This window comes from Manis pentadactyla, chromosome 14, assembly GCF_030020395.1.
Source record: "Manis pentadactyla isolate mManPen7 chromosome 14, mManPen7.hap1, whole genome shotgun sequence".
Taxonomy (NCBI): domain Eukaryota; kingdom Metazoa; phylum Chordata; class Mammalia; order Pholidota; family Manidae; genus Manis; species Manis pentadactyla.
The window spans coordinates 31,487,438-31,511,377 of NC_080032.1; the positions used below are offsets into that span (position 1 = coordinate 31,487,438).

General features: G+C 52.2%; 1 protein-coding gene across 4 annotated transcripts in view; it reads right to left on the reverse strand.

Moving 5' to 3' along the window:
- Positions 1–23,940, reverse strand: part of XYLB (xylulokinase) — a 56,658-nt gene that overhangs the window by 26,082 nt on the left and 6,636 nt on the right. Inside the window, exons 3-15 of one of the 4 annotated variants that reach the window (XM_036921645.2) lie at positions 21,317–21,386; positions 19,570–19,650; positions 17,472–17,558; positions 16,753–16,881; positions 15,935–16,000; positions 14,594–14,666; positions 12,824–12,942; positions 9,439–9,520; positions 6,387–6,427; positions 5,705–5,820; positions 4,814–4,929; positions 4,260–4,333; positions 2,432–2,528 (exon numbers count right to left, since the gene is read on the reverse strand). In XM_036921645.2, coding sequence (XP_036777540.2) covers positions 2,432–2,528; positions 4,260–4,333; positions 4,814–4,929; positions 5,705–5,820; positions 6,387–6,427; positions 9,439–9,520; positions 12,824–12,942; positions 14,594–14,666; positions 15,935–16,000; positions 16,753–16,881; positions 17,472–17,558; positions 19,570–19,650; positions 21,317–21,386 — 1,151 coding nt within the window. Of the gene's footprint in view, positions 1–2,431; positions 2,529–4,259; positions 4,334–4,813; positions 4,930–5,704; positions 5,821–6,381; positions 6,428–9,438; positions 9,521–12,823; positions 12,943–14,593; positions 14,667–15,934; positions 16,001–16,752; positions 16,882–17,471; positions 17,559–19,569; positions 19,651–21,316; positions 21,387–23,940 lie in introns of all 4 variants that reach the window. The other 3 variants (XM_057491304.1, XM_057491305.1, XM_057491306.1) reach the window with 3 other exon arrangements.

Genomic DNA, 23,940 nt, shown 5'->3' on the forward strand with positions numbered 1-23,940 from the left:
ACCCAGGCTCTGGGAAGACGTGTGTGATTCCATGCTGGGAAATCAAAACAACCCCTCATGCCTGACAGCCAGGAAAAATCTGGGGCATAAAGCGCCGTGAAGGTTTCTGAGAAATGTTTAGATTTGTATATACAAAGGAAATAGGATGATGGCTACATACAAACAAGCTCATAAAGGAGATTGGTAGGAACTCCAGGATGCTACGAGTGTTTGGGAAGAGGGTATGGGATCGTAAGTAATTTTCTTTTCTTTATTTTCCAAACTTGCTACTATACAGTTTTATTGCTTTTACAAATCAACCTAAACAAAGTGAAACATAAGCCTAAAGGGACCACAGCTTTAGCCCTGCTCAGCTGGTGCATATATGTTTGATGGTGTCTAAATATTATGAGGGCAATCATTCCTTAAATAAAGCAGACAAGCCCAGTGGTTAAGAACCCAGAGTCTGTGGCCAAACTGGCCTGTTCAGAAGCTCTGCTCAGCCTGAGAACATGACTCGACACCCTGAGATTCCAGTCCTACCTCAGGCACATTGTTAATATGGATGAAGTGGTCAGGAGCCAGGCCAGGCATACCGTAGGTGCTCAAGTGCTGGTGGCTATTAACGAGCATCATCAGTCCTGCCTTAAGCACCTCTTTCTCCTTCTCAGACACTATTAAAGCAAGATGGAGACTGATGGAGCAGGACATGCCAGAGGTGGGCCCATACAGCAGCCAGGGAGGCTGCCTCACACCACGCAGCCCTCTGGGATTCCAAGCACGTTCCTTTATGTGACCTTGCTGAGGGATCCAGCATAGCTGGCAGGCCAGGTGTGCCCTGCTGTCTCGCTTGCTAAGGGGATAAGCAGCATTATGCTGTTTTGCACAAGAAACATGTTGGAGGCTGGAGTGATCACATCCCCCCTCCTGAGCCCAGGGCCTCCTCCCACACTGGCTGTGGGGATGGTCCCCCCAGAGCGCCCCTCCTGATGGCCAGAGGTCCTCATGCCAGGCACTTGGCACCAACCTCAGCACCATCTCTGCCCTGCTCAGGAACTCTGAAGTCTTTGGTGACCTCTAAGGTATTTCCTTTTACACTTTGAGCAGTTGGGTGGAGAGGACTGGGAATGTTTACAACACTCACCTTATCATTTTTACTGAACACACACTCATCCTGAAAAGTGTATATGCACATCCTAAGCCAACAGCCTGACAAAGTTCCATGGGCTAAACACACCCATGTAACCCAGGAAACAGAGCACCCTAGAGACCCTCGCACACCTTCCTGAAAGGTTAACTGCCAGCTGTGCTGACCGCCCACAGCAGCTCTCACTGCCATCTGTTTCTGAATTTGATCCACATGGGATCCTGCCACGCATGCTTTTGCATTTGGCTTCTGTTGCTCCATTAAATTTGTGAGATTCATCTGCTCTGGTGCACGTAGTGAGGCTGGTTTATTTTCATTTCAGTGCAGCATGACATTGCATGACAACCCCTGTGCATCTACCCTGTCTGCTATCACCGGGCACTGCGCTGTTTCTGGTGTGGAGTTACTGCACCGGGGGCTGTGCTGCGCATTCGTAGGGCACATACGCACACACCCCTGTTAAGTCTTCACGGGACTGAGGAGGTGGGACCACCAGTCAGGAGTGCAGGCAATGTTAACACATGCTGCCCAATGCTTATTTTCATAGTATCCTTTTACTTGTTGGTTCAAAGACATAAAACATATACTAGTAGACCCTGGATGGTCCATAAAAGGATCACAGGGAGTCCCTCAAGCAAAGAGGCTTTGGGGTTCTTTACCTTCTCCAGTGATGACGGCCACTGCCCAGAAGGACACATACATCTTAGAGGCTTGAACTGCAACCTCCTTGCAGAGCCCTGACCATTCCTGCACCATCCATGAGGGGACCTCCCTGACCTCCTACAGCTCCCATTCCACAGCCCCAGTTCTCAGAAACCCCTCTCCCACCCGGGGCCTCCCCAACCCTGGTTCTGCTCTCCATTCCTCTCAGTTTTGCAGCAGTTCTGCCTCCCCACTCTCCCTGTCCAAGCTAAAATGCTCAGATCTGTGCCCCACAGGCCAGTGGGGCCTGCCCAGGCCAGAATACAGGGGACCAGTCATGGCCCCAGCCCAGACCTTTCCCACCTGCGTTAACCATGCCCTCAGGGTCCCAGGCCTGCAGGTTAGTGGTTAGAGTTGCAGAAAGACCTCCAAGCCCTACAGCTCTGGGCCAGAGATCAGGCCCCAGGGAAGGAACAGAGAGGCAGGAGCCTGTGCCTGCCCTCTGTGCCCATCAACTCACTGTCTCACCTCCAGGGCCAGGCTCGTCTCCCTCCTGCTCAGCCATCAGGAGCCTTGACAGATGGTGCCCTACTAGGCCTGGCCTGAAGGCCAAGAAGGAGGGTGAGGCCCCCACCCCAGAGCACAGCCCAGCGGCTCACTTACTGATGCGATAGCCCAGGCCCTCGGCGTGGATCCTCTTGGCCATGAACTGTCCTTCCACCAGTGCCCGGATCTCCACGTCCTCAGGGAATGCTGAGACCTGTTCCAGGAGAAAGTGGGCAGAGTGAACTCTCACTGCCACCACTGCGGTTGTGTGCGTGCGTGCGTGTCTGTGCATGCCATCTTCTTAGCTCAGATTCAGCACTTGTGACTCAGGCCTCCAGCACAGGTCATGTAGTCCTGTCACACAAACTAACTCCCTGTCACACACACTCACACATGCTTGCAGCCCCTGTGTGTGACCTGGGGAGCCAGCGCATCATTAAGCTCAGTCTTAGGCTGCCCAGGGTTCAGGTCCACCTCTGCCGTTTGGCTCCATGACCTTGAATAGCTTAGGCACATCTTGCTGAGCCTCATTTTCTTTCTCAACACAACTGAGGTGACCGTGGCGCCTGTATTTAGGGTGGCTCTATGACCACATGGGCAGCAGTACTGGCTAGGTGAGCTGGGGCACATGCCCTTGGGTGGGGCCAGGGGCAGACCCGCCACCCTCCCAAACACCCAACCTGACTGTCTGCTTTCAGGGCCTTAATGGCCCTCCACCTGTACCCATGCCCTCTGCCCCTGGTGGGATCCTCCTCCTCCAGGTCCAAGCTCACAGCCACCTCCTCAGAGAGGTGCACCTGGTCACCCACCCAGGGCAAGTCCCCACCCAGGCCCTGCCTTCTCTTGTCCCTTCCTGGCCATGTCACACACCATAATCATGTGTGTCTGCTCACGTTTGCTGCCTAGCTCCCTCCCAGACCACAGGCTCTGTGGGACAGGGGCCATGTCATCTGACATCCTTTGTGTCCCCAGTGCCTGGCACCAATCATAAACATCTGGTGGTGAAATGCCTGAATGAGGAAAACTACCTTCTCCCTGTCAAATCTGGACAGATTCACACAAGAGAACAGCTATGTCCTCCCTGTGAACCACAGATACTGACCTGACCCCCAGAAGGCAAGATGAGAGCCCCACCTTTCCCTTTACAATCCAGGAAGGAACACCTCACCAGCCACACAGTCTGGCATAACCGCGGTGTGGCGCTACCAGCCAGACGACCTACGAGGCTCCCAGATGGCTACTGGGCAGACGTGTCTCTCAGGTCAGTGCGAGTGTGGGGGTGCTCTGGGATCTGCCTCACAGAAAAGTCAATTCAAAGCAGCAAGCATGGACCGAGCCCTCCTAGGGAAGGCTGTGCAGTGGTGAGGAAATAAATCAAGGTCAGAGAGGCCTTGGTTTGCCCCCTCCACCACCCGGGCCCTCGTGACCTGCGTGTTATTCAGCCTCTCTGGGCCCCCGTTTCTCCATCTGTAAAGGGGATGATAGGACCCGCCTCACACAGTTGCTCTGAGAAGTAAATGAGGAAGACACAGAAAACCCTAGCACAGTGCCTGGAAGTACACAACATAACCAGTAACTGCCCCAATAAATGCTGGGAAGCGCTAGTGCCTCCTACCCCAGAGGCTCTCCTAGCTCTGGATATCTGGGAAGTGGACATGAGCTCCCTGGGTAGATGGGCTCTGTGACTGCCAGGGACAGTGTGGCACAGGCTGACTCAGATAGAACCCCTGGGTGATCTGCACCCCTCTTTGGGTAAAGGGGTACATCTGTCCTAGACCCTGCTGCTTCCCCAACATCTAGAAAGCACCCCAGCCAGTAGAAAATGTTTATCCATAGATGAGGAACTGAAGGAGGTCCTGAAAAGTAGCTCAATTTGGCAGATAATCGTTATAGTCAATACTCAAAAGTGGATCCAGTGTGGCTCCAACACCAACAGGGCACGCACCTTACAGTTGTCTGCGCTAAACCTGTGACGCCCAATAATCTCAGGGGTGATCTCCATTACGTCAAAATAAAAGCCTGAAAACAAGACCAGGAAGAGATTAGCTGCCTGTGGTCAAAAACAAAACTCAAGCTCCTCGAAGACTTCGCAAGAGCACGGTGAAAGGGCCTGCGTCCCTGCCCCTGGGCCTAGCAAACCCACCTCTTGGGCAAGCAGCTCCGCACACCCTGCACACCAGCTGGGGTTCCATCTGGGGACACACCCCTCCCCTCCAGCCCAGCGCTGGTCCTTCTTCCCAGGGACCCGGAACTGTGTGTCTGAGGCAGAAAGCTACACTGGCGGATGTGCTGCCGTGGAGCAGCTGTGAGGCAGCCACCTCTGGTGCTGGGGCTCCGAGGGGTCAGAGGACACAGCCACGGCCCGGTCTTCCACTCAGAGTGTGGGGCAGCAGTGTAGACAGGGCTCCCCGCGGCTTCTCCACAGCCCTCCTGCCCCACCCTGACCCCGGCCCGCCCGCCAGCTGCCCTTCCCAGGTGCAGTGTCTCCCAGCAGCCTACCCAGGCTCCCGCCATTCCCCAGCTCCGTGGACTGCAGCGCCCTGGAAAACTCAGTCCAGGAACAGGCAGCGGACTCATCGCGGATCTGCTCTCTCATGAGGGAGCCGTTTTTGAAGCTGTAGAAGTGCACACAGCACTGAGGGGGTGCCCAGGGCTGACAGGGCCCATGCGTTTGGGTGAAGAGTCCCAAGAGGGACTGCAGGTCAGGCTGAACCACAACCCCTGCCAGTGCATGGCAGGGAGCTGAGGCTTTCCCCCAACAGCAGGCCCAGCACATGTCCCGGGGAGCACGGGGAGATGCCCTTGTCCTGGGCTGTGTATGGAGGAGGCTGCCACAACAGAGGCCCAGTGAGAGACCAGGACCTGTGGTTTCTATATGCTGTGCCACCTGGACACTGCAGTGAGACTGGCTACACTAACTAGGCTGCCAGATTCCCCAGGGGTGCTGGGACTTGGACTAGGGCTCAGAAACCTCCCTCAGTAGCTTCTAGCAGGTCTCCAGTGCCTGTGGTCAAGATGCAGAGCCACCCCTCCCATGAGAACTGCCAGGAGGCAGGATGTCCTCAGTACCATTTGTTGAAGGTCTACCACATGTCAGATGTGTGACAATACAATGAAGCAATCCTCTTATTCTTCCCATTTTATGAGCAAAGTGTGGTTCAGATATGCTGTGGGATCTGCCCCCAGCCATACAGGAAACAGTGCTGGGGTTAGGACTTGATCTGGGTTTGGGGGACGCTAGGTCCTGGATTGTTCCCCACCCAGCTCTGCTGTCAGCAAGACCCACTGAGTCCCTGGAGCTCTGCTGCCCACGGAGCCCACATGGTGGATGGACTCTGGGTGCTCCAGAGGGCGCCAGACCTGCCTGCACCACCTCCCCGCCAGGCCTACCACAGGAGCGCCATGTAGTGCTGGGGGTCCACCGGGTTGCAGAAGATGTGGCCCTCCAGGGCAGGCACGGGCTCCTGCAGCCAGAGAAACAGGGTGTCGCTGGTGCCCAGGCTGACCTGGGGAGAGATGGGCAGAGGTGAGGCGCGTGGTCTCCACCCTGACCCCCTGCACTCCACTCCTCCTGTTGCAGACCTTAGGTTAATGCCACTCCCTTGGAGAAACCTTCTGACCCTTCCACACCAGGCGAATCCAGAATCCAATCCCTGGGCTCTGGCTCTCATGGATCCTGCGGGCCAATTTTCTAGAACTTACTACATTTACATCTACCTAAAGGTTTAGGTGATGACTGGTTTCCCGGTCACTTTCCCACTAGACCCAGCAGGGCATGAGTAATGCTTTCTTCATTCGTCTGGGGAGATCCCAGTCCTCTGGCCCAAGGTCTGACCCTTCTGCCACTGTGCCCAAGACTGCCCGTCAAGACACGCAGGGGGGACCTGCTGCTCAGCAAAGGCCATGGCCTTCTAAGAGAGATGTAGGGCCTGGGGCCTGGGTCTCCCTACACCCTCCCTCAGCTGCCTCTGGGACCAGCAGACCCTGTGATAGGCAGCAAAGATGCTACCAAGACCCAGCACCCTTGTTCCCAGGGCAGAAAGCACTGGCTCCACCGTGCAAGTCACCTTACCGCAATGTCACCTTCCTCCAGCCTCATGCCTGCCAGTGATGCTAAGGATGGGAGGGGAGCTCTGGTTAGTGGGAGGTCTCATGGGAGCCAAGCAAACCACATGCAGCCCCAACATCCCACCCCAATCCGCGTGCCAGGGTAGAGGCAGGGACAGGGTGAGCTGAGGGCTCAGGAGGCCCCAAGGGGAGGTCTGGGGCTTGCAGCCTCTGTGGCCAGGACCTCTGATTTGGGCTGGGAAGCTCTTCTAAAAGGGTGCAAACTCCCCACCTGCTGTCAGGGCTCCCAGGAGTGCAGTATGTCAAGGGGGCTGGGTCTGTACACCAGGACACATATGGCAGAGAAAACAAAGCAGGGACAGGAGGGTTGGAAGGGACCAAAACTATGCTGACTGCCACCCTTAGATGCGAGGCCCACAGTGATCCTCCTCTGCTTTGTTCGCTGATGTTCTCTGGAACTGAGACGAGGCCTGGCATGTACTAAGTGCTCCCTGAACGTCAAGTTAGTGAGTGAGTCGGGAAAAGGAGACTTGGGGAAGAGCAGGTGCACCCAAACCTTGCTGCTGAGGTATATCGGCAGCGTGCCAGCCTCGGATCCAGGAATCCTAGCTCTGAGCACTTATCCTAGAAGGACAAGGGACGAGATGGGATGTGCATCTCAACATTGTTTGTATCACCCAAATGCTGGAAGCCACGCCAGCCCTTTCAGTGAAATAAATGCTGGGCCAACCGAACCCCCAGCCATGGAAACAATGTTGCATAAAAATACTACCAGGGTTAATTAAAATAATGTGCTTTTTTATGAGCACAGGAAGAAAGGTGGAAGGATACCATTAAATGTTCAACTTTGATTACCTTTGGGCTAAAGGATTATGGATGATTTTCACATCCTTCCTTTGGTTTGTGTACTTAAGGGTTTTTTTCTGCAGTGAAAAGATAGTCTGGGTGCCTGGTACTATTGTTTTAATACAGAAGTAACTAATGCCTTGTCTAAGGCAGCAGCCATCTAGGGGTCAGACTCAAGGAGGGACCAGCTAGGGGCTACCTGCCTGCCCTCCAACAATCAGTATGAAACCAAAGTCCAAGAGAGGATCAGAAAGCTCCTTCTCCATCGTTCCTGCTCAAACACTCCCTGAAGCTCATACTCCTGGTTACAGTGGTTACAAGGCAGGCAGGTTATCCTGCCTGACAATCTTCTGGTTGACAGAGCAGGTCTCAAAATATACATTTTCCTAATGAGACTCAATGAAGTTATTTCCATTTTGAAAGGAAAACAGACATGATGTGTATCAACTGTACTTCAATAAAGAAATCATTTGAAAACATTTCTCAAACAGACGTGGCCCACTAAAGTGCAGAACTTTCCCAATTTGGAGCTTATGCACCAACTGTCCTTTTCCGGGCCAGGTTGATCCTCCCCACCTTCGGAGCAGACAGGAACTGGGGCCTGAGCATCCCCTGGGTACCAGAACACGCGCACCTCTCAAGGGCAGGGCCGGGGATGGAGAAGGGGCTTCCTGCGCTGCTGGTGCTGAAACCCGGTCGCGGTCCACTAGGCCTCCCCTTCAGCCTGGGTCCAGGAGGGCCAGGGTCCTCCTCCCCAGCCTGCTCTGCATTTGCTTTTGTGCTTTGACAACAGGGCTCCGTGTGACAGTCTGCAGAAATGGCTCAGGGACAGGCACGACCCTCATCCAGCTCCTGGGGGTTCCTTCCAGGTGCCAGAGCCCAGGCTGTACCAGGAGGGAGGGGTCACAGCCAGGTCACTGATGCAGCCACAAGTGTGGCACAAGTTGGAGCCAAGCCCACGGGTCCAAAAGCAGACGGGGCCAAGGCAGAGCTAGGGACACCTAGCGGTGGCAATAATAGTAGCAAGTTAAAGGGTTTTTTTCTGATCACAATAGGATACATAGACATTGCAGAAAACATGGACTATAATAACAAAATGCAGTAATTGCTATTAGGGATGGACTTTAACAAAGACATCAACTCTATTTCTAGGCATCCAATTCCACTCCGAAACATAGGTCTCTTTGTGTTTGTTTATTTTTGATGTCTGTGTCCTGCTTATATGTACAACCATCAGGAAGTAAGTATGGAGGCTAACTGGGAAATCAGCAAATTACTGAGAATAAATGTTTTTCAAAGGAGGGGGAAATATAAGAAATAGAGGCCCACACTCCTTGATGAGAAGAGCAGGAGTGGTTCTAAGAAGGAAGTCAGCCCCCCTGTGCAGCAGACCCTGGCCCCCACCCACCCAGCAGCCCAAACCCTCCTCCAGGTACCTGAGACTCACTTCCTTGGAGCAGAAGTGAACACCTTGCAGGATGGCGATTTGGGGAAGGGTTGCCAGAGAAAAGGGAGGATGCTCAGCTAAACTTGTATTCCAGAGACATGATGTTGGGGATGTACTTAGATTAGAAAGTCATATTTGTTATCTGAAATTCAAATATTGTATGGGACACAAACTAAATAGTCATCGTTTCTCTGGAATTCACACATCCCTGGTGCCTTGTATTTGTATGCACTACATCCAGCACCCCTAATGTGGTGGCTCATCAGGAAAGAGGCTGCAGGGGTGGGCTGAGGGGCAGCAGCCTGGTGGCACTTAGGTGGGCCACTGGTCTCTCTTTGGGGACCTGATGACCCCTCTGGGAGAGGCCTCAGGAACCCCTAGAGGAGAAAAGGAAGAGGAGAGAGCAGGAAGGGACAAGGTGTTCAGATGAAGAGTAGGTCACACCTGCAGGTCAGATGACCAGGCAGAGACTCAATCATGCTCCCAAGCGGGGGCTGGAGGAACTGGGGTGTTTAGTTTGGATCAGGAAAGACTGTGAGGAAGGGATGAGCATCCTTCCTTAATGGGGGGACTCAGTGGCTCCCGAGGGCAGCATCAGGGCCAGCGTGGGGGCAGGCAGGCAAAAGGAATAAGATTCCAGCCAGGCAGCGGGGTGGCCCACCACAGAAGGCTTCTAACAGAAGGTTGTGTTGGGCTGGCATTCAGAAATGTCCAGCGTGGACCAGTCAGGCTCCTTGGAGACTGAGACCCCCGAGGTACTCACCTGGGTTGTCCCCCGTGAAGGCCACCACTTTGCATCCTGAAGGGAATCCGTAGCGCTGGACGTAGTAGGCAGAAATGGCTCCCTGGGGAGGAACAGCACACCTGCTGAGCATCACCCTCTGCACTCCAGGCCCCAGGAAGGCCCAGGCCCAGGGCGCTGGGCCTGCGGTCAGACCACTCCCTGTTGCAAAGCAGGATCACCCCTCCTGCTCACAAAAGCCAGAGGAGGCCAACATAGGTTTGGAACCATGAACACGAGGTCATCCCACTTGACAGTGAGATTCAAGACAGCTAGAACACACTCATCTCTTCCATGTACCCATTTCGTAAGCTCCAAATTCTGAATATAGCATTAAAAATAAATACATAAATAACAAGAGGAAACCAGTAAGCAAACTCATGATGGTAGAAAATGCCTCACACACACATTCCATCAGCTCAGCAAGCAGACACAATGGAGATGTCAATGTTCTAAAGAAAATACAGTGAAAAAGGCAGTGTGGAGGAGGGGATTCCTCTGGAGCCACAGGCCTCAGGCCCCTCCAAGGGCAGCTGTGGGAAGGGGCAGGGCACCACCCTCTGCACAGACCCACAGTTCTTGAGAAAACACAGTCATGAAAAGAAACTTTTTTTTCCTTTTTATGACTTTATCCCCTTCACCTTTCTGCCCATTTTTCTGAGGCCAAGATGTTTATCTCTCAGGAAGTGGCTTATTCCAATGTAAGTCCAGAATTTTGCTGGATGGAGCAAAATTTTCTTCCCAGACACCAGGAAATCCCATCAGATATTTTAAACTTTTGAAACTAAGATAAAGAGGCACAAACTTCCAATTATAAACTAAAGTAGTCACGGGAGGGAAGTGTGGCACAGGGAATCCAGTCAGCAGCACTGTAATAACTTTGTACGGGGACAGCTGGCGACTCCACTCAGCCCGGTGAGCATTTTGTAATGCCCATAATTGTTGAATCACTGTGTTGTACACCTGAAACCAATATAATATCGTAGGTCAACTTTAGTTAAAACATGTTTAAAAGAAAAAGAAAAAAGGAAACAGCCTGAGTCAAGGCTGGTGGGCAGGTGGCTCACCTGCAGAAGTGATCCCAGGAAGCAAGAAGGCGCCTGGGGAAGAGGGGAGGCCCACCTGCAGTCACTGTCGGGCTGGTCACCGCTGTGGACAATGTCTGAGGGGCTGTGTGAAGTGGATCTGGGGATGGGGTGTCCCCATGGGGATGGGGTGAGGAGCTCTCGCAGGCTCCCTGTTGAAGCCCTGCGGTGGGGGTGCCATTAACACCCTGAACCTCCAGGATGGCAGAACACAAACATGGAGTCATAGAAGCGCTGGGCACCAAGTGGGAATGACATGCAACTCAGGCAGGGTGCTGCCAGGCGACAGCTGCGCGAAGCCACAATGGCTGGTGGAAAAGCTGGGCTAGGAGGACACAGCGGGAGCTCGAGAGGTGCTGGATACAGCACATCTCCAAGCACTTCCCCGCAGGAACAAGAAAGCTCTCTGGGCACTACCTTCAAAAACAGAGCAGACGGAAAACAGGCATTTGCTTGTTTTCCCCCATAACATGGGCACATATGTTACAAGTGAAAACACACTTTTCAGAACCAGTTCTTTTCTGTTCCTCAAGCTGCTAGTCTCCACACGGCCTCCCTATTGGAGGCAAGTGTTCTCAGCATAAGGCAAACACAGCCTGCTGCCACGGACAACACACTTCTTTCATCACACATGTAACTAAAACCTGAGCATGGACTACCAGCCCCAGAGGCTCAGCTGCTTTTTCTGCCGTGCATCAGTGCGCCTGGGTCCTGAGCTCTCTGCGTTGGTGGGCGGCCCTTCCTCGGGCTGTGCGTCCACCCCAGGCACCCTGGATGGTGGTGGTGTGGCTTTGAGGTTCTGCTCAGGTCACTGTTGATCTTGGAAAAGGGCTTCTGTGGCTGGGCCTCCCACGGAAGCACCCGCTGTAGCCTGATCCGCCTCCTGCCCCCGCCACCAGCTCCATGCCTCTTCTCAGCCAACACCATCCCTCCCAGGATTTCTGTTGTTCTGGCTGTGTGTGGGGTGTGCCCCGCCAAAGGGCCCCGAGGGCAGGGCCCAGGTCTTTCTCTGCTACAATCTCTCCGCAGAACAGCGAGAACTCAGCTGGCCACCTAGAGGAAAGCAGTGTTCACAGCCAGTGTCTGTTCTGAATAAGGGTGCAGACTGATGGTTAAACATTTTTAATTGGATTGCTTAGTGTTTTGTTATTGAGTTCTTCATCTGTTTTGGATGTTAGCCCCTTACCAGATACATGATCTGCAAATATCTTCTCCCATTTGGTGGCTTGCCTTTTCATTTTGTTGATAGTATCTTGTGTTATGCAGAAGCTTTTTAGTTTGAAGGAGTTCCGCTTGTTTCCTTTTACTTTTGTTGCCTTTGGGGTCAAAGCCAAAAAATCATCACCAAGACTGATGTCAAGGAGCTAACCGCCTGTTTCCTTCTAAGTTGCTTGGTTTCAGGTCCTCCGTTCAGGCCTTTCATCTGTTCTGAGTAAGTGTAAGGCAGTGGTCCAGTCTCATTCTTTTGCATGTGTCTGTCCTGAATGTTTTAATATTACTCTTGGGACCAGGCACTATCTCAAGCACTTCACTGCATCAGCCCGTTTATTCTGCACAACAGCCAAATGAGAGAGCAATCATCAGACTTCCCACTGTTCCAGGAACAACGGGGTGATGAGGAAGCCGAAGCGCAGAGGGAAGTGGTGGAGCCAGGATTCCGTTCCAGGAAGTCTGCCACTGGGGCCTGTGCCCCCCACCAGCTGCGTCAGATTTCTTTCTGTTTTCTCCAAGCTGCCTGCTTCAAGCTTCAGTGGTGTCCCTAGTCCTGGAATGTCAACGTTTCCCATGGTGTGCAATCACCTGGGGGCTTCTGCCTTCAATTTTCTTTCCTATTCTAATAAATTTCCAGTGGAATCTTCCGAAGTCCCCCACCTGTCTCCGCTGCCCTACCGCAGTAATCTATACACACCCTGAGCACCTACTAAGTGCAAGGCACTGATCCAGACATTCGCTTTGACTCATGTCAAATACTTGTCTTCCACAGATTGAAAATGCCATTGTGCACACCTGTGTGTAAATGAATGAGTGTTGGGGAGTGAGTGTGCATGCAGGTGTGAGTGTATGTGAGTCTGGGAGTGTGTGGGAGTGTGGGAGTTGTGGTGTGAGAGTGTATGCATGCTGAGTGTGTGGTATGACTGTGTGTCTGACTTTGAGTGTGTGTGTGTGAGCATGAGTGTGTGACTATGAGAGTAGGTGTGTGTGTGTGTGTGTGTGTGTACGCGTGCACTGCTCCCCAGGAGCTGCCACTTCTGAGCGGGCCCACACTGGGGAAGGGGACCTACCACACATGAGCAGGAGGGTACCGGGGGGCCGAGCTTCCCCTCCAGCTGAGGTGCGCAGGCACCAAGGCAAGCCTGCGACCAGACTTTGTCCTGGATCTGCAACAGATTCATTCCAGAACCTAAGGAAACAAAAAAAAACATCTTCATAAAGGGCCTTCAGTAAAAGTGGCCTACCCACAGGGAGTGAGCACCCTCTCACAGCACACTTGCACCCAAGCCCTTCTCCAAGGTTTGTATGCTGCACACAGTCATCCTGGACCAGAGAACCAGAGAACCAGAGGCCTGCCAACCCCACTTCCTCCAAATATTCCCCTCAGCCTGGAAATGTGCCGCTGCCAGGCCAACAGGGTATGGGGACTGCCAGCAATGAGTCCCCCAGGGGTCAAGTGCCCACTGGCGCCGGGGTAGGTCCACCCTCAGGGCTTCCCAGTCATGGCCAACTCCAAGCACAGCCCTCAGACTCCTCCAACTTCCTCCACGTCACTGGGATCAGCTCAGTTTTCTAAAACAATCTACTTCTCCCAGGGCTTTCCTGAGGATGGGGAGGGGAGAGAACCCAGAGCCCAGGGGGAGGGCTCTCCTGCTCCACTGGGCCGGGCAGCTGGGAGACAGGCGGCTGGGACACTGACAGATGGCCGGCCCCGGGAGGAGGTGGACAGCCGGTGAACTGGGAGGTGACTTCTAAGGTAAGGGTGAGGGGTGCAGCGAGGGCCTGGCTGGGACGCCTCCTGGACGATGGCAATGTGACACCCCATGCAGCTCTCCGCAGCCTCAGGAGGAGTGGACATATGTGGACACAGGTTTAGGGTCTGCTGGGATGCTCCAGACAGCTAGTGGTAGAAACTTTTTCTTCTCCAGATTTGAGGGAGGCTTGGGGACCCCCCTACAAACTAGAATAGCCCACACAGCCCTCAACAACTTCAGATGAGTCCCCAGGAGCCTCTGTGCAGCCCAGGTTCTCCGGAAGCCACTTGCATGGGTCAGGGTCTTGCTTGGCTTCTCCCCTCTCCTGTCCATTCCTTAGGGTGGCCCTGTCCATATGCTTCCTTGCTACCTCCTCCCAGGTTCCCCTCCGCATTGGCATCACCTGCATTACTTTTTCAGGGTTCTGATTCCAGAAGCTCACCACTCTCATGAGGTCCCCCAACATAAACAACAACTTACATAACTCCTTGTGGGAGCCAGGCTCATCCCCGAATTCCAGTGTTGACACCGTGGGGTCCCCTCTCCCTGCCCCTGGGGAGGTGTGTGCTGCCAGCAGGACAGGGCAGAAGTGCTGTATGTCACTTCCAAGATTTGGGTGTAAAGACTCCACTCGGCCTCTCTCTTCCTCTCAACCCTTGCCTGGCGGACTCCAGCTACGGTGGTGTTAATAATCCTACAAGAGGCCCACATTGTGGGGAGCTCAGGCCTCTGGCCCACGGTCATGTGCGTAGCCCTGGAAGTGATCTAGCTCCAGTCAAGCCTTTAGATGGCTGGGTCCTGGGTGCCCACTCAAATGCTGCCACATGAGAGCTCCTGAGCCAAAACCACCCCACTAAGCTGCCCCCAGAAAATTTGCTTTCAGAAACTTTGTGAGATAATAAACATTTGTGGTCTTCAGCTGCAAGTGCTGGGGTCATTTGCTGCACAGCAAGATGACTGATACACTCCTGGCAATGGGAGAGAGGGCTGAAAGGCTGGCGCCCACCGTAGGGGCTAAGACTCACACCCAACCCTCCCACACCTGCACGCCCCGATGGGCGCTCACCCTGGACCCTGGCAGCTTACCATCGCTGTAGTCAATAGGGGAGTAAGACCCAAGGAATAAGGAAGCAGCAAAACTACTGACCAAAGAAATTCTCTGCAAAAGAAAGGAACAGTGAGATAAGATGCACTTCCCTTAGCAGCTGGGAACTTCTGACACACTACCAAGAAGAGTCCTAAGCTGGGGAGGGAATGCAACTTTGAGCAAGCTGCCCCAGTAATGGTAGCGACTGAGTTTCCCAAATAAGAGCATTTTGAGTAGCTGGGAACCAAGAACAAGCTCGTCAGGCAAGCATCCAACTCTGCAGTTAAAACTGTCAAGTTCAACAAAGACAAAAGACAACATGAAAAAGCCATGCTCAGGAAAGTGGGTTTTCCACCTGGGATCCAGGGAGTGTGGGCCCTGGTTTCCAGCCTCCACTTCTGTGGTCTTTGTATCTAGTCACAAGGGAAGAGGGACGTGTGACCACAGGATTCAGAACTGACAAAGACACTTAGGGGTTCAGAGCGAGTGTAAGTGAGAGCTGGCCCCTTGGAAGCCACAGACCCCAGCCATGAATCAGAGGGACTGATGATGGATTTCAGTGTCAGCCTGAGGGTTTGCGCTTCCATGTGGGCACCATGGGCCGTTGGACCAGGGCAGGGAATGCCAACACCACCTGTCCCCCACCTTTGTTCCACACACAGAACATGGAGAGGGTTTTGCATCTCCACCCCTTCCCTCCAAAGCCTACAAGCCTTATGCTGCAGAGTAATCTGGAACCTTGAATCATAAAATAACAAACTGTATGTTAACTTCCAAGATTAAAGAAGTACTTAGGCTAAACACAAGCTCATCATTTTCTAATTACTCAGAGATGAAAATCACTAGCCACAGGGTTGAGCTGCTTCTCAGGCAGCATTAAGCACTGGCTTTTAGCAACTGTGGATTGAGGGAATGGATCTGGGTTCCTGGACACAGGCTCTGGTTGAAGGGCCCAGCTGAGGGCACATTGGTCCAGGCTTACCAATTTCCTAAGAAAACAGTAACCCCATGCCAATTGAGTGCCTGGTGGCCACCCTGTAGTAGCCACACTGGAAACTGAGAGGGCAGAACAGAACCTAAAGGGCACCCAGCTCCCCAGCGCTCCCTCCAGGACTCTGATGAGGCCATGACTTCTCTACCCCATGATTCCACTCTTTCCTTCCTCTTTAGAAAGAGTCTGATGATAAGAAGCAAACTCATTTGCTGTCATTCATTATTATTTTTAATGTCTGTTAATCAATGTTTTTAGCCAGTGCTCAAGAGATATATTTATGCTAAAGGTAAGTATTACAAAAGGAATTCAACTGTGATTTCCAACCTAACAGAAACGTTTGACCAACCTCCGTGTGTGCGTAGGCCTCAGGGTTCTGCTGGTAAATCTTTGCAATCTGGTTACCTGTAAATCGCTGGAAAAAAAGTGCAAATTCATAAAAACTCAAATCTTCTGTGGAATGATGACTCTGTAAAGTTGGGTCAGTGCAGTGTCTCTGAGTATCAGCTAGCACAACAGAAGCTTTGAGAAGGCCATGAATCCAGGAGGTTTGCTGCCTGCAGGGTCCCCTCGCTCAGCCAGCCTTCCGGCCCCACAGAACTGTGCTGACCAACAGCTTGGGCAGGGGATGCGTGTATTCGGCCCTCCTTGTGTTTTTCTTGCTTCAGGTGGGGTGCATGACCCAAGCTGGGCAAATTGCAGCCACCTGGGACTGTGGCTGAAGCCAGTGGGAAGACGCACTCTCTTTAACTTTTTTACTTCTCCAGGAGCTGCACTAAGTGTCTTACATGCACAGACTCCTTTCAGCTTCAAAACTGCCCCAACTGTGAGTGCTAGTTTAATCCCGTCACAGAGGCAGACACCAAGGTGCCACCACCAGCCCTGCACACAGCATTTGACAAGAGGACTATGGCCATGTCACTGTCAGCGGTGACCTGGAACCCAAACAGGAGGCCTACCCCTGCTCCCAGAAGCTCAGGGGGACCTGACAGCCTTGGTCAGAACCAGAGGCCAGGGTGCCCAGGCCTGGCTCCACATGGCCTCAGTGAACCCCATGGAGCAGGTCACCCACTGTCCTCCCAGACACCCAGGGGGAAGGGCCCTGAGCCAGCAGCTGGACCTTCCTCCCAGGACCAGCCCTAGTGCCCAGTGGCTGGCACTGCCCACCTCGTAGGCCCGAGAGCCGGTGAGGCAGCTGAGAGCCTGGGCCCCACCCACGGCAGCCTCCAGCTGGCGGCACTGGGCTGTGGTGCTAGAGTCCATCCACACTGGGCAGTCGCTGATGGAGAAACAGGCCTGGAGAGAAGGGCGCACAGCTGGAGCCCCCCGCCGACCTGGGCGCACCCGACACTGGCGGACACACTGCCCCTCACAGCAGGTGGCTACCTGTCTCCCCCGAGGGTGACCTGGGAGACCCGTGGGCAAGCCCTTCCCGCCCAGACCTCAGCCTGCCTGGGGCGGGGGTCTCCCCTGAAAGTTGGAGGCGGGAGGTTCTGGGGAGCTCTGCGGGCACCATTAGAGAGGGCAGGGAGGGCTCAGGCTGCAGTAAGACAGCTTTACCAGGGCACTTGAAGCTGGGAGGCAGAGAGAAGCCAGGCCTCCCTTCCCAGCACTATCAGGAGCCATCATGCCACAGGGGGAGGTGCCTGAGGGGGATGAGCCAGAGCCATGTGGGCTGGAGGGGACCTGTGTGGTGAAGGGGACCTGGCACCTGACCCCCAGTGCAGACACCAGGTGTGGCCATAGCAAGGAGCCAGGGCAGACCATGTCGCGGGACTGCTGTCTGAGCCACCTGCCTACACCCGCAACAATGCGCAAAAGCCCCAGGCTCAGGGCCCCCTCCCCTCTCCAGAGTTATTCAGACCCCCATAAAACGGCCACATTACCTGCAGCTGCTCGTGTAAGGGGAGGTCTGGTAACAGGCTTGTCAGCACCTGGCTGGCCCCAACCTTCCAGTACACACTTCCGTGTTGCTGCAAAGGGAAACCCATTCACACAGCCGCACACCGACCAGCAATACAGACTCCTGGAGATGCAGAAGGACCCAGGCTACACGCCGAAGACTGGGCTCCACGCCTGCTCTGCCCCTTAGTCACAGAGCTGCTCACGTTTACAAGATGTGGTTTCCATTTCCATAAAATGGGGAGGAACTCTGTCCTGTCCACCCCAAAACTTGCAGCAAGGTTCCAAGAGAGAATTAGTGGTCTCGTTTTTGGTGCCTTTGTAAAACTGTATTTGAATATATTGCTCTTCATATTATCTGAAATTCACTCATTCATTCAACATTTATTGAGCACCTAGATCATGCCAGGATGGGACAGATGGACAGGATAACACTATCCCTCTTCTGCAGGATATTGGAGTTGACTCGGGGAGAAAGACACAAATGTACAATTTCAAAACCCTACGGAGGTGATGTGGCAGGGAAGTGGGCCCACAGAAGGGCACCTGACCAGCTGGTTACAGACATGTAGAGGTGGATGTGACTATGAGGACAGGACGCCAGGGTTGAGTGTGTGGCTTCTTCATGCAGAATAACCACAGGTGAGAGAGCCTGATGGGTGTGGGGAAGGCAGCCTTCTAAACAGAAGCCGAGCTAGGGTTGCAAGTGGCAGGGCCGGTGGGAAGGAGGCCTGAGTACCAACACCCTGACATTGTGCTTGGGGGTTGGGGTTTATCTTGGAGGTGGGGAGAACCCTGGGTGTACGAGAGCCAGGCTGAATATAAAGAGTTTGTGGGAGTTACGAAGGCAGGGATGCCAAAGCAGAGACCCAGAGAAAAACTGTGGGTATTAGGCCTGGGGCAACAGAGGCAGAGTAGGAGAAGAAGTGGTAGATGCAAGTTATGTGCAAATCAATAGGACATGGGGACCCCCTGGATGGGGGAGTGGGCAGACGGAGGAGTCAGGCTGCCACTTGGGTGTGGCCTAGCTGGATAAGGGAACTCCCCAAGAAGGGAACAGGAGGAGGAGGGGCCTGGGGTGCTCCATCCCAGACTTAAGACCTAGGTTTTTGGGACACCCAGCCACGGGGTGGGGCCTGCCTGGGAGGGAGAGGGCCCAGGCCAGCGGGTCGGGCGAGAGAGGGACAAGACCGTAAGGGCGTCTGTTTCGTTTAACAAGGACAGGAGCAGCACATTCCTGTTACATCTACAGGAAGAAGAGGCAGCTGCAGAAGTTAGCCCGTGTTCTCTGCCAAGAATGTGAAAATAAGCCAGTCAGCATGAAGCAAGGTGATTCAGAGGATGAAACGGGACCTGCAGCCTGACTCCTCCTGGCAGGTGTGTGACCCTGGGCAAGTCACCTCTCTGTGTCTCAGTTCCCCATGTAAATGTCAATCATAATGAAAACAGTTTCTAAAACTCAAATAGTCTGTGCACCGTTCCATGTATTTAACATTCACAGTGACCCTAAGGCAGATGAGAATACGAAGGAAGGAAGCTGGATGTCATCGCGTGCAAACAGCAGAGCTCTGTGCTAACCCTCCAGGATTCCATTGAAAAGTCGCTCTGACCGTCAGTAGACGGCGTGTGAATGGCTGGGCAGGGCACCTGCACCCTGTCAGTGCTCTGTCAACGGTGTTCTTGTTAGTACCAGTATCTCTACTCTAAACCTCCTTCGCTAATCTGCATAATTTCCCACTTTGCTTTTATTTCCAACAAAAAGCAATTTTAGTGTCCCCGGACAGTGCTAATAAACTCATGTCAAATGCTTCCTCCAGCTCCCCAGGGGATCTCTATCCAGCTCCTTGTCACCCAGTGTCCTAGTTTGTACAATGCTTAATCCTAAGGACTGTCCCAGGTCCTTTTGTAGGAGGCAGGCTACACTCCTTCCAAGGCAAAACGGCTGTGAGGGCTTTTATTAGCAGCACATGTGCAGTGGCTCTGGGCACTGAGCACCTCCCCTCGGGAGCTGTCACCGGGTGCACCACACCGCCCAGCAGCCACCGCCGCCCGGTTGGTGGACAGGGCCCACAGCAAACAAACCTGACCGGCCCCGGACACGGCGAGGACTTGAGAGAAGTCAAAGCCTGAAGCCTTCATCTTCTCCAAGAGGATGTCCAAGGCCTGAGGAGGAAAGCAGAGTGCACGTGACTGCTCTGAACCACTGAGTCAGCAAGCACAGGCCTCCCAGTAGAGATGGCCGTGCTTGTCACACCAAGGGGATCTGATGACCAGAACACGTTAATTAACAAGGGGGCACCTTAAACCTTAATTTAAGGGGTTAAATCATAAACCGCTCATCTTCAAATATTGCTTTTATGGTTTTTGACTTCCAAGCGCTCAGGAATAGCAAAACCAAACTGGCTCAAATTCTGGTTTCTTTTATTTGCATTTTCAACCCACCATGTTAGTAACATGACTTCACTGCAAAGGAGAAATGAAGAGCTGACAGAGGGCTCCCACCAGGACACGGCTCTGTGCCCAGACCCCCTGTCCAGGAGTGCAATGTTGGGGGAGTAGATGGCCATGGTGGCCATTTGTCCCAATCCCCCATTCCGCCATCCACTGTCTGTTTGGAATCATCCTTCTGGCATGACCCCATTGGTGAGATGGATGGCACAGCCCGGTAGAGCGCGGCACTTCCCCCAAGATTTCCCAGGAGCAATCAGAGATTCACCCCAGGCTGTGTTTCCCACTGGAGCTTTGGCCTGACCCTGCCATCCCCACCCTATGCTGGGAGAGATCCTTTCACAGCACCCCCCATGGCTACTGACTTGGCCCTGCTTGCCAAACCTTGGCAGAGGATGGGGTACAGCTATAGCAGGTCCAGTCTGGGGTGGGGAGGTGTGGTTGGGAGGTATCGCTCAAGATTAGAAGTCACCCTGGCACCAGCCCCAAGCCTAGCCCTCTACCACTGACACACCTCCCCAAGTTAAGGCCGTGCCCATCAGAAGCCCTTGGCTTCATCAGTGGGACCTCACCCACCAACTCCTGCCTGTCACCCCCACCCGCACTGCTCCTTGGTCTGGCTCAGCCTCTGAAGAACACATCCCTTCAGCCTGTCTGGTGGAAACTCCAGGATGAGTCAGGGTCAGGCTGATAAAAGGAAATCACACCAGTTATCTTAACAGAAAGAATTTAGTATAGGGGATTGGTTAAACAGGTTCAGAGAGCTGAAAAAGCTTCTGGCACCTGGCCTCCAGTTCAGGGTCTCAAGTCCCCTGGGGTATCAGGCAGCCCCCAGTCCTGTCATGCCTGTCTGTGCTGCCCACAGCCCCAGTGTGGGGGTCCCACAGGCCATCCAGATTTGGCAGTGGGCCTCTTCCTTTCTTGTGGGTCCTGAGCAGGTAGGCCTGGCTTGTGGTTAATCTGATCCTGACTGGTCAGGTCATAAGTCACCATTCTGAGTGCCCCTGCTCTTGGAGCCGAGGGGACTTGGGGCTGAGCCCCAAACCTAAAGGGCTGTGTTTTGTTCTCAGGGTGCAAGGGTGGCCATAGTGCCTGACTGTAGAGTGTTGAGAAAGGTCTGCACTGTACTATTTTAAAGCTGGTCACTGCAGGACGTCCCAGCACTATGGCTCCAGAGCCTGAAAGCCAGCTGTGATTCCTCTCAGCTCAGGAACACTGACAACGGCTGAGGCCGAGTGTGGCTCTAGGAACCATTTCCCCATGAGGACCTGGTGCCAACAGATGCTCTCATAAGCTGCCACCTTTGGACTTCCAAGAAAATTGCCAAGTCTGCCGGTGAGACAGGCTGGGGACAGGAAAGGGACAGGATCCCTGTGCTCACCTGGACCCACATCAGGACTGGAGAAGTCACTGTCAGCCCATCCTCGTGAACATGAACCCCACCCTGAGTCCTAGAAGGAGAACAGAGAGAATGTGGGACAGAACCTCAGGCAGGACCCAGCAAGAGCAGATCCTGGATACCCCCAGTGGAAGGCCACACACCGCCTCCCCCCACCTCGAGCGGGAACTCTAGACTGAACAGGACTGAACAGTGCTGGGCGAGACGGAAAGGAGGGCCTGGGCATTGCCCAGAGGTGGCAGTTCTCAGGAAGCCCCAGCAAAAACAAGCCTTCCAAACACACAAGCCCAGCCTGGAGGGCAGGCAGTGGCCCTGAGGGAACTGTGGGAGTGCAGGGCTGTACTGAGAGCCCTCCCAGACCCACTGGGTTTGGACAGGTGGAAGAGGCACGGTACACAGAAGTGCTATCAGATGAGGATGTCCTTGGATTGCAAGACTGGAGGGTTACCTCCCTACCCTCCTCACCCCTGTAAGACCCTTGTGCAAATAGCTGATTTGACAAAATCCAACCCTTTCAACTATGAGGTTTAAAAACACAGGCTCAGAATTCACACCAAGATACTATCAGAAAACCATCCAACCATTCTATTCCTAAGTATCCAGCCCAAAGAAATGGGCACACAAGCCCACAGAAGGCTCTGGATGCAAATATCCATAGCAGCCCTATCTGTCATAATAGAAACCTGGAGTCATCCCAGGTGTCCCTAAGCAGGTGAACAGGTAAACTGTGGTATACATGTCATGCAGTGCTACAGAGCACTCTAAAACATAAATGAATTATTGATGCAGACACCAACACAGGTGACCTCATACAACCGTGCTGTGTGAAGGAAGCCAGACACAAAAGACCAGATGGTCCTTGATCCGTTTATTTGACAGGCTAAAAAGCGCAAGTCCACCTGCTGTGACAAAGCAGATCTGTAGTTTCCCGAGTCCCGTGGGGAGGACAGGAGGCCCTGCAAAGGGGCACACAATCTTTTGGGGGCGACGTCAACAGTCTGCATCCTGATTGTGGTGGTAGTTGCACAAGTAGTGATCTGCCTCTGTCGAAATGCACTGAACTGCACATTTTAATGGGTGTCTCTTTTTGTACCTGAAGTATTGTTACAGTACATTAGAAATTACATTAAAATTAAATTTTAACTAATAAATTATATTAAAATATAATATTTTACAGTGTATTACATATACTGATTTTTTTAAAGATACCATTAGGAAAAAGGTGAATGATAACAGCCAGCTTTCCTCTAGACAGTAAAAACTTACCAGAAAAAATGTTGCCTTCACAAAACAGGTGGAAATTGCAATTGTACATTCCACCATGTATTTAACAACTAAAAATTGGCAATTCCTGCTAAGAAGGAAGACTAGAACTACACTGTACACCTAAAGGTTCCAGACCCAAATGTTTCACAGAGAAATTCTACCAAACCTTTAAAGGGCAAACATTTCTAATACTATTTAAATTGTTTCTGAGCACCTCAAAGAAGGAAATCTTTTTATGGAGTAAATATAAAATTAACACCAAACCTAACAAATACTGTACCAAAAGTGCAAGCAACAAAGGAAAAAATAGACTAATCTGACTTTATCCAAATGAAAAACTTTTGTTTCAAAGGATCATCAAGAAATGAAAAGACAACCCACAGAATGGAAGAAATGTTTTGAAATTATGTATCTGGTAAGAGACTTGAATACAGAATATATAAAGAAGTTTTGCAGTTCAATAATTAAAAGACCAATAGCACCTTTTAAAAATGGGCAAAGGATCCAAGTAGCCCTTTCTCCCAAAAAGATATACAAATGGCCAAAGATATTCAACATCATTAGTCATTGGAAGGATGCAAATCAAAACCACAATGAAATATCACTTCATGTCCAACAAGATGGCTCTAATCTATAACCAGAAAGACAGTAAAAAACAAATGTTGGCAATGACTTGGGGAAACGGGAACCCTCATACCACTGATGGATATATAAAATGGTATAGTTGCTTTGGAAAAGTTTGTCAGTTCCTCAAAATGTTGAACACAGAGTTACCGTACTACCCATCAATTCCATTCCTGGGAATAGACCCAATGAGAGCACATATGTGATTTTTTTAGGGAGACATGTTTCTGTCTGTAACACATGTGAATGTTCACAGCAGGATTATTCATAGTAGCCAAAAAGTAGGACAACCCAAATATCCATTCCTGATGTGTGGATGAACAGAACGTGGGGTTAGCCATACAACAGATATTACTAAGTTTATTACAAAAAGGAATGAAGTTCTGATACAAGCTATGATATGGATAAACTTTTAAGACATGCAAATGTCAAAAAATACCACATATTACATATATTCATTTATGTGAAACTTCCAGGATAGGCAAATTCATAGAGACAGAGTAGACTGGATGCCAGGGCTGGGGCATGGGGAATGGGGAGTGGCTGCTATTGGATATGGGATTTCTTTCTAAGGTGATGAAAATACTATACATTTACATAGTGATGATGGTTACACAAGAGAATATACTAAAAACCACTGACATGTACTTTCAAAAGAGTAAATTCTTATGGTATGCCAATTATATCTCAATAGAGCTGTTTTTCTTTTTTAAAGA